General features: G+C 39.4%; 1 protein-coding gene across 5 annotated transcripts in view; it reads left to right on the forward strand.

Annotated features, from left to right (window-relative positions):
- NBEA (neurobeachin) overlaps nt 1–14,015 on the forward strand; it is a 468,711-nt gene that overhangs the window by 202,860 nt on the left and 251,836 nt on the right. For all 5 annotated transcript variants that reach the window (XM_075198991.1, XM_075198992.1, XM_075198993.1 and 2 more), the window contains 4 exons: nt 4,412–4,592; nt 8,171–8,298; nt 10,169–10,276; nt 13,636–13,804. In XM_075198991.1, coding sequence (XP_075055092.1) covers nt 4,412–4,592; nt 8,171–8,298; nt 10,169–10,276; nt 13,636–13,804 — 586 coding nt within the window. The remainder of the gene's footprint in view (nt 1–4,411; nt 4,593–8,170; nt 8,299–10,168; nt 10,277–13,635; nt 13,805–14,015) is intronic.

A 14,015-nucleotide genomic window follows, 5' to 3' on the forward strand; every position in this document is an offset into this window, starting at 1 on the left:
ATACATTGCTGTTTTGTGCATCAATTAAGGTGACCGGAAAACAGCCACAATAATAAAATATAAATATTTCAGACTGTATGTATCAATTGGCTGATTTTAGATAGATGACAATTGCTGGAACACGGTCCAGTAAGGGACTGGCGCTCGAGCATAAAGGCATATACTTCCAGGTGTATATAGTCCCAGTCATGGCTGGGTCAGCTTGAGTCTCTCTCTGCACCTCATAGCCCTTCTTCTGAACATTCTCCAATATTTATATCTTATTATTGTGGGTGTTTTCCTGTCACTGTAACTGATTCAACAAACAATGTATGTTTATCATTTTTTATATTGTTATTGTTTTTTTATTGACCTATTGATGTGTTTTGTACCAATAAATTGTGTGTTAATAATTTGTACACATCCTTTTTCTTATCTGAATAGTAGTGAAGATTGCTGGCCTCAGCGCTGTACGTTTTATTGTTTCCAAAATTGTACCTGTTGTGTAGTAAAATGCCGTTGAGTTCTGAGAATTGTTCTAATAATTCTCTAAAGCAGTTACTCATCTGTTGACTAGATGCCTGCTGATTTATTTATTTATTTATTTCCTGGCTTTGTATCCTAACAATGTCATCTAAATTAATGACATGTTTCAAAATCTTTCACCTCACTAAACCCATCCTCAGACTTATACAAGCTATCTCTATTTGTGAAATATTATGCAGTGAGATCATTATTCATTTAGTTTGATTCTAGTTTTACTACACACATGGGTAAAATAGAAAATAAACTGCGATTATAAGCAACGTTATAGAGAAGGATAAATATTACTAACACATTAAAATTGAGGCACCTCTTTGATACTTACAATATTCAAAAGTTTTATGGCCATAGGTGTAATGTGTATGACAGCAGTCTGTCCAAGAAGCTGTAGGAAAGGTGCCCAACCTGTGCTGTAATAATTGTATAATGCACATATGATATAAGTATGTACTTAGTATTACAGCCTCATTCATTAGAGACGCTTACCTATTGTATTGAATACCACACCCTATAATGTCCTTAGGTTTCACTTGCTGGTACATATGATACAGAAGTCCAACTGTTAACTACACCCAGGATGATTTAGTTGAATACCCTTCCAAATTCCACACACTTCAGTGTTCTCAAACTGGTGATGTGCTCAGTAGACTGTATCCTAAAGGTATTTTAATATGATCCAGCTGACATACATATTTACAACATGTATGTTCACCTCTCCATGAATAACTTAGATGTCTTTGGTTTATACATGGATCCTTTAATTCATACTTTTTTTTTTTTTTTTTTTATAAAGGGGCAATAACATCAAAAATATGTTCCTTGTTGTAGCTTTGGCAGTGCTTCTAATAGAAACCTGCAGCAAGCAGCCTTACCGGGCATTGGTTACTAGTGCACAGTACTGGCTGCAGCTCACTATAACCAGCTTCGATCACACATGCACAGATCGTACTACCGTATGCCAAGTAGCCTGCTGTAGAAATCAGCTACTGAGGAGACACTGTGCTGCACATAGGATCTGCAGACTTGTGGTCAGTGTTGGCCTGCTGCTTAGTCAGCAATTACTAGTGCAGGCTGCTTGCTATTCGTTGTGACTGGCTCTATATGTGGCTCCCATGCGGCTACATGATAGTTGTGGTAGAGGGTATATAGTATAGATGTGTTCTAAAGGACAGATGTCAGTAGGCGTCAAGGTCTTGGAATGGGGCTGGTATTATGGCTCTGCGCTTTGGTATAGACAAGCACTGTTTTCCCAGAGAAAATATGTTTTTTTTAAATTACAACAAAAAAATAATCCAAGTGATTATACTAACAGCCCTGAAAAATACAAAACAGTTATATATTGTTGGGTTAGTGTCCCTTTATATTGTTAGGTTAGTGTCCCTTTAAACAAACCTAAACAGTTGAAGCGCATAAACGACCAACATCTGCCTTGGCTTTCCTGGATCTTGTCATGAAGAGTGATAACTTTAACACCTACAGGGTAAAAAATGGATGTAAATATAAATATTACCATATTCTCACTGCATGCAAAGCCGTATTGTAAAATCATTTTCTTTCCAGGTGGAAGATACTCTGTACTATGACAGACAATATATTTTGGGAATTTTTCCCCTATGGTATTAAATTTACAATGTCAGAAACTGGAGATCTGTGTTAGTGAGGCACAAAATACCAAAATCAGCATGCGCTCATGTGGTGTGAGTTTCAGCTCGTCTTGATCACAGTCTACAGAGATTTGTCTTTTCCTAGCAGATCATCTTTAAAACAAAAAGTGTATATTATATACTGCCCGGAGTCAAGAAGCTAAGCTGTATTTAAACCAGAATACTAAATACATAATAATTGGGAAATTTAAAATATAAGTTTATTTTGCCAGAGTTTTTGTACCTTGAAGGATTTTCAGTGACCCCATTGTTTACTGACTGTAGAAGCAGCCATTTTGTGGGATGAACCAATATTTCTGAGAATCATCTCGCTTGGAACGATTGCCTCTGTGATTACACTGGTTACTAGTGACTGATAGGCTTCATTCTTGGGAGTTCCTTTTAAAGGAACAATAAATCCAATATTTGATTATCTCCTTTTGAGCCTTAATGCTTTCTGTGTCAAATAGATAAAGCAGTGCGTATGGCTACAGCAGTAGTATGCATTTCCATATGAGCCTGCTGTGTAGAGAACAGCTTGGGTTACCTAGCTACTAATTACCCTTACTTATGCTAACTGTTCTCTTGGTATATAGACCACAACAGACATAGCGAAAATATTTATTATTAGCTGTAGTACATGGCATTGGCCAGGTTTAAATAATAAGCAGCTCTTCCAACACACCCATGAGGTGGCTGCCCAGTGTCGTCAGAACAGGATCCCCATGTCAAACTTCTGCCCAGCGTACACCAATGGGAGGTCCGACCGGGGCCTCAAACCCCTAGTATATCTTCTAGGATCCAATGTTACCAGTATGTGACGTTTTCAGCCAAATCCATTCAGTGGAAGGCTGAGAACAGGCTCCCCGTGTCAATGTTCTGCCCTGGATACACCAACGGGGGGGGGTTGGACCAGGACCCTAGCCCCCCTAATTCCTAGCCAGGATCTGACTGGACAACCTTGCATTGGTTTCATCCCAATCGGTGCATGGATGCATAACTGGACAGAAAACAGACCACTGATTTTCATATATGACATTTATTATTTTCAGTCTGTATATGCTGGATTGTAATGTGGAAGTGGATTATTTTTATTATGCCTCATAGATAAGTTGTCTACAAATTTAGGATCCCATTACAAAACTTTGAAGGGACAAAATTCACCTCCCTACTCCCCTTACTGGACAGTTCTGCACTTCTTACTCTGAAAGGGGACATCAGAGTTCAGGTTAATTTTGGACCACTAGAATGCCGACTCACGAGCACAATGTTTTGAGGTGTTGCTGTGTCTAACACTCCGCTATTCTCCTCTGACCGCAGTGCAGTCTTTACAAAGTTTTTATTTTTCATACTAAATATTGCAGGTTCTCAACTCTGGTCTTTGAAGCACAGGAACAGATTGAAAAGATATTTCCCTATTTGGATTTTAGGCCATGTTGGTGGATTGTGGTGTTAGTAATACAGTACAGTTTTAGTGTGTGTTTGTAAAGCGAGATCACTTCCTCTTTAATTGGGTGTTTGCTGCCGCTATGTATTCACACCTGTGAGTGTGTCGGTCGTCTACACTCAGTGGAGTTGGCCATTTTTTGAGCTAAACCACTGTTGATAAAGATGCAGCTAATCTACTCACTAGGAACTAGTGACATCATGAGTTACGTTCTGAACCAATAGTGAATCAGTATTAGTAAGAAAGCAACTTCATCCTTCGTATTACTGATACTGGGCACAAAATGACTGCTTTGTCCATTGCGTTGGTTCAGCCAAGACTATTAGAAGAGTCCAGCAGATGCATATTAATCAGTAAAAGGATATTCATATATGGTACTAACATAAAATGACTGTGGATAGTCCCTTTTAAGGACACCTTAAATAATTTCACACTGAAAGAGATATCATATAATTTTTGTAATCTGTTTTTTTCCCACCACTTGGTTGTGGGATTAGGATCTGTTCTTTGCATGTATTACAATGAGGTATATACTGTTAATCTGTATTGTCATGTTTCTTGAACATAACATTGTCATTGCCAACTCACATATTTATGTCTGCTTATTAAAACTGTCTGAACTGTGTGTGTTGGTCTTGCGCTAATACATTCTGTCTTTAGCCTTCAGCTGTGTACTTGACATGATGGCAAAGTGCATAGCCCCACTCCCTCTGTAACAAATGGGGCATTGCAATTAGGGCTAGTGATGATGATAATGGAATCACGTTGTCATTTTGTTTCTTGTGACTTTTCTTTTAAGACTGAGCTGGAGAATATTGAAGTGACACAGGGTATGTCATCGGAGACCGCAGTGACTTTCCTCAGCCGCCTCATGGCCATGGTCGATGTCCTGGTTTTCGCCAGCTCCCTGAATTTCAGTGAGATTGAAGCAGAGAAAAACATGTCTTCTGGTGGCTTAATGCGACAGTGCCTGAGGCTGGGTAAGTTCATGCTGTATAATGCGGATGGTGTCTAGAGACCCCAAGTGTGCTGGAGGAAGCTGCACTGCACTGCTTGTGGATTATTGTCTCTTCTGCTTTGTTGTGGAAGGGGTTAAATGTTCTCTGCCTGTAGGAACAGAATATAGAGCTGCATTCTGTATGGGGAGGTTTTGACCTAGTTGTAGATCTGCCGTGATATTATATATTTATAAATCACCTACTGTGCAGGCTTATTATATAGAGCTGAACATTGTGATGAATTCATGAGTTAGAATCCCCAGTAGAGAAGGTAGAGCGGTTCTATAAATGTATTCTGTAAAGTAGAAATGTGTTTACTTTTCAGTCTTCGCAAAGTTGCAGCTTTTCAAAACTTAAAATGGACTTGTCACAATGACTTAGACTTTTTTGATTTGATAAGACGTGGCGAAATTAGCCTTTTGTTGCAGAAATGGCTATTTATGTTTTACCTTGTACTTCATACCTGTGACCTTTAATGCATAAGAAACAGGCGAAGTGTCAGCAGTTATTCTACAACTGTAAATGGGAACACGCCACTTTAGCTCTTGGGAACAAATAAGCAGAACTATAAAACCTCTGTTCACAAAAGGGTAAAAAGACAATGAAAGAGGAACAGCCCAGTACCTCTCTTACCCCAATTCGTAGACATGTGTCTGGTCTATACCCCCGGACTGCTCAGATTAGTAGTTAGCCCTGCCAGTTCTGTGATAAACACTCCGCCCAACATGATGCATACCTCCCAACTGTCCTGATTTCGGCGGGACATTGCCATTCCCAGGCTGCAGAGGGGTGGGGCTTAACCAAAGGTGGGTGGAGTTTTAGCAAAATTTGAGCATTTTGAACGGAACAGGGGCGATGCTTTTTTTCACCCGATTTTGTTATTCTAAATGTTGTTTGGTATGATGGCTGGGAGGAGTTAAAAGTCTTTTACAGGGGGGAGGGGTTTAGGACCCCAACAGTTGTAATAGTTGTGGGAAGGAGGGTCTGCAAGTAATAACTTTAGGGGAAGTTTGCTGCTTAATGTATGTAATAGAGTATTTAGTAATGGGGTAAACCATTGTGTGTGCCTGTGCCATCCTGCAACTGATATACTAAGTGGGAGCTGCTAACATGACAACCAATGATGTGCTTAGGAAATACATAGCTGGTTATGTCAATAAAATGTGCACAGTATAGTTCCTGGCCAAATACATATGCGGTTTCCTTCCTGAATGGCTCCTGTTCTCTCTGCAACATGTATGGCTCACAAAGACCACCAATACTGTTCAATATCTGAATATCTATCAGATCTTGCTCAGGATGGACTGTAGGTTCAAGCAGACCATGATCGTCTGTGGCCATTGTCAGTCCATGCTAATGGTGCCCTGCAGGATCCAGCTGTGCTGAATGATTCTACCTTTAAGATTTGACCAGAGAGACCGGTTTGGCTGATTGAACTATGTGTGACCACCTTAAATCTGAAACTTGTCACCATATAAACCATACAAAGCACTATTATCATTAACTGACTGAGTGTAGTGTATGCAGCAGAGCACAGAGACATAATTACGTTAGAAGAGTGCTACAAGTTTTTACAGAGGCTGGCTGGCTGACTGGCAAATTTTAGCCCAGGGGGTAAGACTCCACTCAGCAGCCTAATAAGAACATTCTAAAAATGCCCATATCCCACTATGGGACCAGCCCAAGGGGCAGATGCCCCCCTGCCGCTAAGTCAGCTCCTGGACTTGCCTTACACATACTTGCCACTTTGGAGGGAGGGGTGCCACCATCTCGCTTCCTTCGCTAGGAAGTGGGCTAAATACAGAAGAATGGCCTGAGGGACACCTACATGGAATTCAGGAGTCTCCCAGAAATTCCAGAAGATTGGACAAGTATGGCCTTATATAACAGCGTATCATCTTGTGTATACCAACCTCAATCTGAGTGCTGATGCCGTCTTCAGTTCATGAGACATAACTGCTGTGCAAGGTTCTTGTAGAGACACCGTAAACCTGCACACAAAGATATGGCAAAAACAACTGAAAGAAAAATATTAAGCTGATTTTATTTATGCTACAGTGATTACATTACACAAGACTGTTTAAACAGGAAAAACAATTCATGATCAGACGATTTTTATTTAATGATGGTCTGTTCTAGTTCTTAATACTGTACACTTTCATGAGATTTATATACACTTTATTCAATACATTTGTTTATCTTTAACACGTGTTTCTAATTTTCGGATTAGTTCCTCCATTCAAGTATGTCTTCCTGTTCTCAGCAACGTGTTCCTGATGATAGGGAGCCAGCAATAACTTCTCACATAATCAGAGATGCTAAAACCGTCCGTTTGTTTTATAGAAATATCAGAACTGAAGTATTTTGTCTATTTGTTTCTAAGCATGCAGCTAGTTTAATCAGGTAGAAGAGGCAGTCATCAAATAAAGAGATGCAATCGTCTTACTCTTTTCCAGGAAAGGATTTTATTTTCTCATCTACTGTGTAATACTAAACTAATAAGGAAAATCATATTTTTATTGAAATATACAACTCAACAAATTATTTCATCCTTCCATTTTTTTAGTTTTTCCATTTTATGCATTTATTATTTTGCTTCACTGTACCCCGTGCTTACTGTTCTTGTGAAAGTCATTTCTGTACTCTGTACGGCCCTGTGGACCCTTTGTGGCACCTTGTAAAGAAAAGATAAGAACTATAAAGTATTTACGAAAATGTTATTAATTCAATGTTGAATAATTGACAGTAACAAAATCTTGTTCCTTGAAGCTGATTTGAAACCTATCTGGAGACTCGGTCCGGAAAATGTTCTGACCCCCTGTTTCAAATAAATGTAAACTTAAATTGAAATTAATCTCTTCCCGTGTTATGGGATATCAGTGATGGGGGATATTTTGGAAATCTATTAAGAAAGGAAACTGGAGGGATCTATGGATAGTGTGTATTCAAAATGCAGCATTGTGGGGTCAGGATGTGCTAGAGTAGCTGTTAGATGGAAGACAGGGAAGATTGTCTGCGGTTTGTTGGGGGTAAGAAGGGTCTCTGTTTTGCTTTTCAGTAGAACCAAAGCAGAATTTTCCTTTATGCCACCCTTGTCTGTCTGCAATAGTTGGTTGGGTAGACGCACTTGTAGATGACATCTAGCACTTGCCTGAAATTCATAGTTCTCTTCTCTTTACATTTAAACACTATATCCACTCCACATATGGCCACACTAACTGCTGTGTCATCTGCCAACACCACAGGCTTTCAAAGCCCCAGCTCAAAAACCCAATGTGTTCACGTTTTATGCATCTTGACAGGGTCCCTCTGTGGATACTTACTCTTGTCTCACGAAGAACCTCGCTACTTACTCCACCCAGACATTAATGTTCAGCAGGTGCTGCCCAGCTCCTCAGATGAAGACATTGTAAATCATTGATTCTCTATTCGTGATAACACTGTCGCCTATTTTCCTGTAAATAAAGTTGTTGCAATTGAATGGCTTTCTGAGGAATGAAACCAGGAATAGAAATGTAGTTTTCATCCATGTGAGTCGATTTTGATTAAACCTTTTTTAGTTTGCTGTGTAGCTGTACGAAACTGCTTGGAGTGTCGGCAGAGACAGCGAGAGCGGGGGACTAAGCCTATGGCCAGCAGTAAAGTCCAGGACAACCTACAGAGCATGCCAGCAGCTAGTACCACAAAGGTGAGCCACCTCTTGCACTATATTCTACAACATGCCATCAGACTTTATTTTGGGTACTATATTTCTGTCCTGTCTCACAGAGCCTTGGACATCAAATTTTATACGTCAAATTTCTTCGCTTTGGACATCAGCCATCATTTCTTTATACCATCTGCTGTAACCACTAAGTGCCAATTGCCCAGACTTCGAATAATAGCCAATAAATCAGATAAAGAGTTTCCAGTAACCCTGGGCCTCCATTCAATTAAACTTTATTGTTCTATACAAATAATGGTTTCTGTGGTGAACCTACATCTGCATGCATCCTCATGCACCTTTGAAAACTAAAGATCTGCGATTTCCTTTTAATAGACTTTGGAAGTGCTGCTGTTATGGTGGTCTCTTGAGAGCGTTCTTGTATTTAAAGTGCCCCTATTGCTCATATAGAGTAGAGGCAGTCACTTCCTGTCCCGTACGACCCATGCACATTTTGGCTGCTGAAACGCCCCTTTCATGGTGGCCACGCCCCTTGTGTTCTCCAAAAATCTGGACTGTCCTGCAAAAATTGTGGCAGGTATCCAACCACTTTGTTTAGTTTACTGACGCGTTTTTACGAGTCTGTTCCAAATTGCTAATTGCCTTAAGCCATTTCCAGAAGTGTGAATGTAAACTCGTAGAAATGCTATGTCATCGTTAAACTATGCCCAACATATTTCACTTTTTAAACATATAGTAATACTTTTTTATTGACTAATACTGTTACTGAAAATTAGACACATTGCTGGCAGGAAAGAATGAAAAACATTTTAAGGGTAATGAAATATATCCATTGAAAACCTACACACACGGTTTAGATCAGTGTCCTTATGTTTCGGATGTAGAATTATCACTTTATATTATAATGAGCATAAAAAAACCTGTCTAGCTTTGGTAAAGAGAATAGCAGACGTTCATGTGATACTCTATACAACATGCAGGTGCTGGCTCTGTAGCGGTCATAACCTTTGCCTTTTCCTCAACACGTGGAGTCCTGTGAGATGGCGATGTGTGGATCATATAACGTGGCCAAGGGCAAAGCAGGGAAAAGGTTATTTCTGATGGTCCTCTGCATACTATCTGTAAGACACTGTAGGAAGATGTATTGTCAGAGGTTAGATTAACAGAATTAAGTTTAGCACGAGTGGGACTTATTGAATTTGCAAAGTAAAACTTTTAAACACTGGTAGAGGATGAAATTAAATCCTAAAAAAAACACTACTGAAATAACCTGATGTATTTAAAATCAGAAACATATTCTACAAATGATTAAAAGCCAAGCAGGGGAGGAGGCGATCAGCCAATTATCATTGAGGAGCCATTAGGTTACAGCTCATCCCCTTGTGAATGGTAAGAGTACATTCCATTCCTTCAGATCACCATTACTTCTATTCTGCAAGCTGCACAATGCATTCTGAGCATAGTTTCATCAAATATTCCTAATCCTTTCTCCACCTGCGGCATACAAAGGACGTGTGTGCTAATAGTCTGGGGACATTTATGAAAACTGGTGCACGTAGCAGCCAGTCAGACGTTTGCTTTCAATTTCGAAACTGTTGGCAGCAGAATGATGGTTCAAATCGGATTTGATAGGTTACAGCACCTTTTTCATAAGCACCAGTTTTCATAAATGACCCCCACAGTTTCCAGTCCAAATTCTTTTTTTGAAACAAAACACATAACGTTGCTGTCATTCCAGTGCTGACATCAGTGGTCACCAAATGACTTTTCTGTTAGAGGCTATCCTTCCTCATCTGTTCTGCACATTTGGGTCAGACTGGTCATTCGTCACTAATATGTACGCGAGATTTAAAATGTAATAGCAAATAAAATAATTGTGTTTCTCTACATCTAGACCACGGTAGACAATGTACCCAGTAACCTTTCACCAATAAAGGACCCCGACCGACTTCTCCAAGATGTGGATATTAATCGTCTGCGGGCCGTTGTGTTTCGCGATGTGGTGAGTGTTTGTATTTGCTTTTTATTTTTTCATGTTTGAAAGTGCCCCAGTCGCTCACTCAGAGTGGAAAACAGCCATTTGTGAAATGAAACAATATTAATCATCCAGTCACTTTGGGACGATCACTGAGAAACCTATTACAAAGCTGGTCCTAGAGCCAGGCGATCACTGATGTAGCCACCAGATTTTGTTGTGGCCACATATGAAATTTAGTGCTGTAGACCAGCCCTGGCCAACCTGTGGCTCTCCAGGGGTATATTTACTAAACTGCGTGTTTGACAAAGTGGAGACGTTGCCTATAGCAACCAATCAGATTCTAGCTGTCATTTTGTAGGATGTACTAAACAAATGATAGCTAGAATCTGATTGGTTGCTGTAGGCAACATCTCCACTTTTTCAAACCTGCAGTTTAGTAATATACCCCCAAATGTGTTTTGAAACTACAAGTCCCAGCTATCAGCTGGCTATCTACTAGCAAAGCATGCTGGGACTTGTAAATTGACAACTGTTGTAGAGGCACAGGATGGCCAGGCCTGCTGTATTATGGTGAAAGAAGTCACTGACTTGTGGAGACTTTGTTGTTTATAATACAAGAATTATAAAATGTGTTTTAAATACTAGTACAAAGGTGTCAATACATACTCATAATAGTATAATATACCCCAAGCTTTACACTGTAGGGATTTTAGAAGTCACATCAATGTACCATAACCACATAGAGATACGAGGCCGCAGCCATCTTTTATTTAGGTCCGGGAACTCTGGAGTGACTTCTAACTTTGTTATAATTAGTCACCAGTGCATTGTCTCATTATCAATGTGTAATGGTAATTGCTCAAGTGGTAATTTCGGGGAAATTAAGTGAACCCAGAAACAAACTGGTCACTCTTGCATTTTTTGTTCAGCAAGTTATACATACATAGATTTTTTTTTTCTATTATAACAATATAGTCTACTATTGATTGAAACACTGTTAAGATTAAAAGAAGTAGTGAGTATACACTTTTAACAATAATTCTTGTATATTTTTCTACTGTAATAAAAATATAGATAAGTAAAAATATTGTTGTTTTTTTTTTTAATCTAGTAACTCTCTCTTTTGACAAGTTAATAAGAATTAAGATACAGAATGCCACGTTAGCTTAGGTGTAAGTGATGTCTTGATCTAGATTTAAGGACACTGCCAGGTAATGATGGCAGTGATTTAAGCTACATGTATACAGGTACAATAAAATGCAGCATCACTGTAATTAAACAAAATCAACTAGCTGGATAATTACCCCAGTGTAATGATGTCTGTTTGTTCAGAATCCTTCCTTATCCACCAGAATAAGCTGTATTGCATTTAGCAATGAGCAGTTAGAACAAAATACTTCTGCCACTTATCAAATTAATAAAGAATGGCTGCAGAGCTATTTGCATCTTATGCTTACGGGGAAATCTGCATTTATTTTCACTGGTATACCAATAAGGATAGCTTGGTACCTTTAGGATAGCAGCCTAGCCAAGATGCGAATGTTGGAAGCTTGTAGACAAGCCTTACCTTTTCTGGCCACTAGACTGCGCTGTAGAACTGTATGACTGCACATTACGATCCATAATCATCCAATGTCTGTGTCAGACACATAGAGCTATTTATTTTATTTGCTCTTAACATAGATGCAGTCTGCCTGCGGGCGATTAATAAACAAATGTCTAGTTATTTGATCCCAAATCATTTCTTTCTCAGTGCTTGGTAGCAGAGGGATACAATTCTACTTAGCTAAAAGTGCAGTTTATCTATAATTTTTCAGTAATTCGGTAAAAACTAGGTCTGATACAAAGAGTGAATAAGTAGAATAACACACATGGTGGTCATCAGACACTTTGTTGTAGATGTCAGGATTGCCTAATAATGTATAATGACATAATTCTAATTACATATAAAGACATAATATGGAGAAGTTACTGATAATTTGTACCAATCTGTTGGCCCAAAGAGAAAAGGAGATTATAGTCTGAAATGATAGAGGCACATTAATGGTGTGGGCATTGCCTCCTGCTTCATTCACTAATTATATTATTATGTATTTGTGTAGCATCAATCATACCGTGTTCTGCTGTACAGACAATATATAGTCAGTCAAATTACTCCACATTGCTTTATCTCTTCTGTGGATACAAATGGACACAATGTAAGGTTGTCATATGAAACTGTAACACCATTGTGCCGATGCGTGAGGTATCCATGAGAAAAAATGTGTCATTAACATCTGCTGTATGATCTAACTAAAACAAACCAGTATGTGTATATATGTATGGGTATGTGTGTGTGTGTGTGTGTGTGTATATATGCACATACATATTTATACACACACACACACACACACACACACACACACACACACACACACACACACACACACACACACACACACTGTGAAAGGCACGCCAAACAAACGATTTTCTGCTTCCTCCCAATTGCTGACACCTGTGTGCTCCACCTGTGTTCCTGTGCTGTGTATGTGGAAGAGTGTGCAGACTTAACCCTGTCTGCAGACTCCCGGGGAACCTATTAGCCTCTCCTTTACCAGTATGTGGCAAACTGCCCCTTTGTCACATACCCTCCCCTTATCTTCGTTAACCCAGGTGAAGCGGATATTGCGTGGAGCGCATGTTTACAGGAGAGAGTAGCCATGTTTTTATGCATAGCTCCTGACCTATGCTCTATGCTGAAATGGAAGGGCTGCAATGGCAAGAACCAACGAGTTACTCTGACATTGACCTCTTTATGTATCTGCATCCATTTTAATGGAGCATGGTCTCTCACTAGGGTGACCTAGCTCCTGTTCAACCGTCACATTACTTCTGTCTAGGCAAGAGCTTGCGGCTTACTTACAGGTTGGATTTTTCCTCTCCCTCCTCTTTGTGACATTACCACGCCCAGACCTACTCCCAAGACATCAGTCTGCACATAAAATTTCTTCGTGAAATCTGTGCTTGTGGCCCCAGTATCATTCGTACACGGAACAGATATTTATACTTTGTTATATGAATAGTAGCCGCCATGTTATTATTTCAGATTCCCACCAGTGGCCTAAAATATCATGCAAATGTCACAATACTTATTTGAATTTACCAAGCTTTAATTTCTAAACAGTGGATCTCTCTTTTATTCAAGAACAGCTTAACAAGTTATTTTTGGTATAATGGAACTAGAATATTTTGTTAAAACTATCTTGCAAATAATTACATTTCAAATAAACAATGGAGTTAATTTTAATCACACAGAATGTTGAAATGAATCCATTGATTACTTTGTGCTCTGTGTGTTCTGTTTGGTGTCCTCCTGAATGAGTTTTTTGGCTTCCCTTTTCTAGGATGACAGCAAACAAGCTCAGTTCCTCGCCCTGGCAGTCGTTTATTTCATATCTGTATTAATGGTGTCTAAATACCGTGATATACTGGAGCCTCAGCGGGAGACGGCGCGCTCCGCAAACCAAGCAGCTCGGAATATCAGACAAGAAATTAACTCGCCCACGAGTACAGGTATATTGTTTATCTCACTGCTTGTTATTGTGATGTTTAACATTAACTGACCACATACGGTAGCTTACTTCCCCACTTCACATGTAATACAACAAATCCACAACTTGTATGACACATGTAATTATAGCTTATATGCAGATGCTGGCTGTGTTATTTATTCTCACTAATGCATGCAGTCCCAAGGTATGAATCCTGATTTCTAGTGCCGGAG

The sequence above is a fragment of the Mixophyes fleayi genome, chromosome 2 (assembly GCF_038048845.1).
Source record: "Mixophyes fleayi isolate aMixFle1 chromosome 2, aMixFle1.hap1, whole genome shotgun sequence".
NCBI lineage: Eukaryota > Metazoa > Chordata > Amphibia > Anura > Limnodynastidae > Mixophyes > Mixophyes fleayi.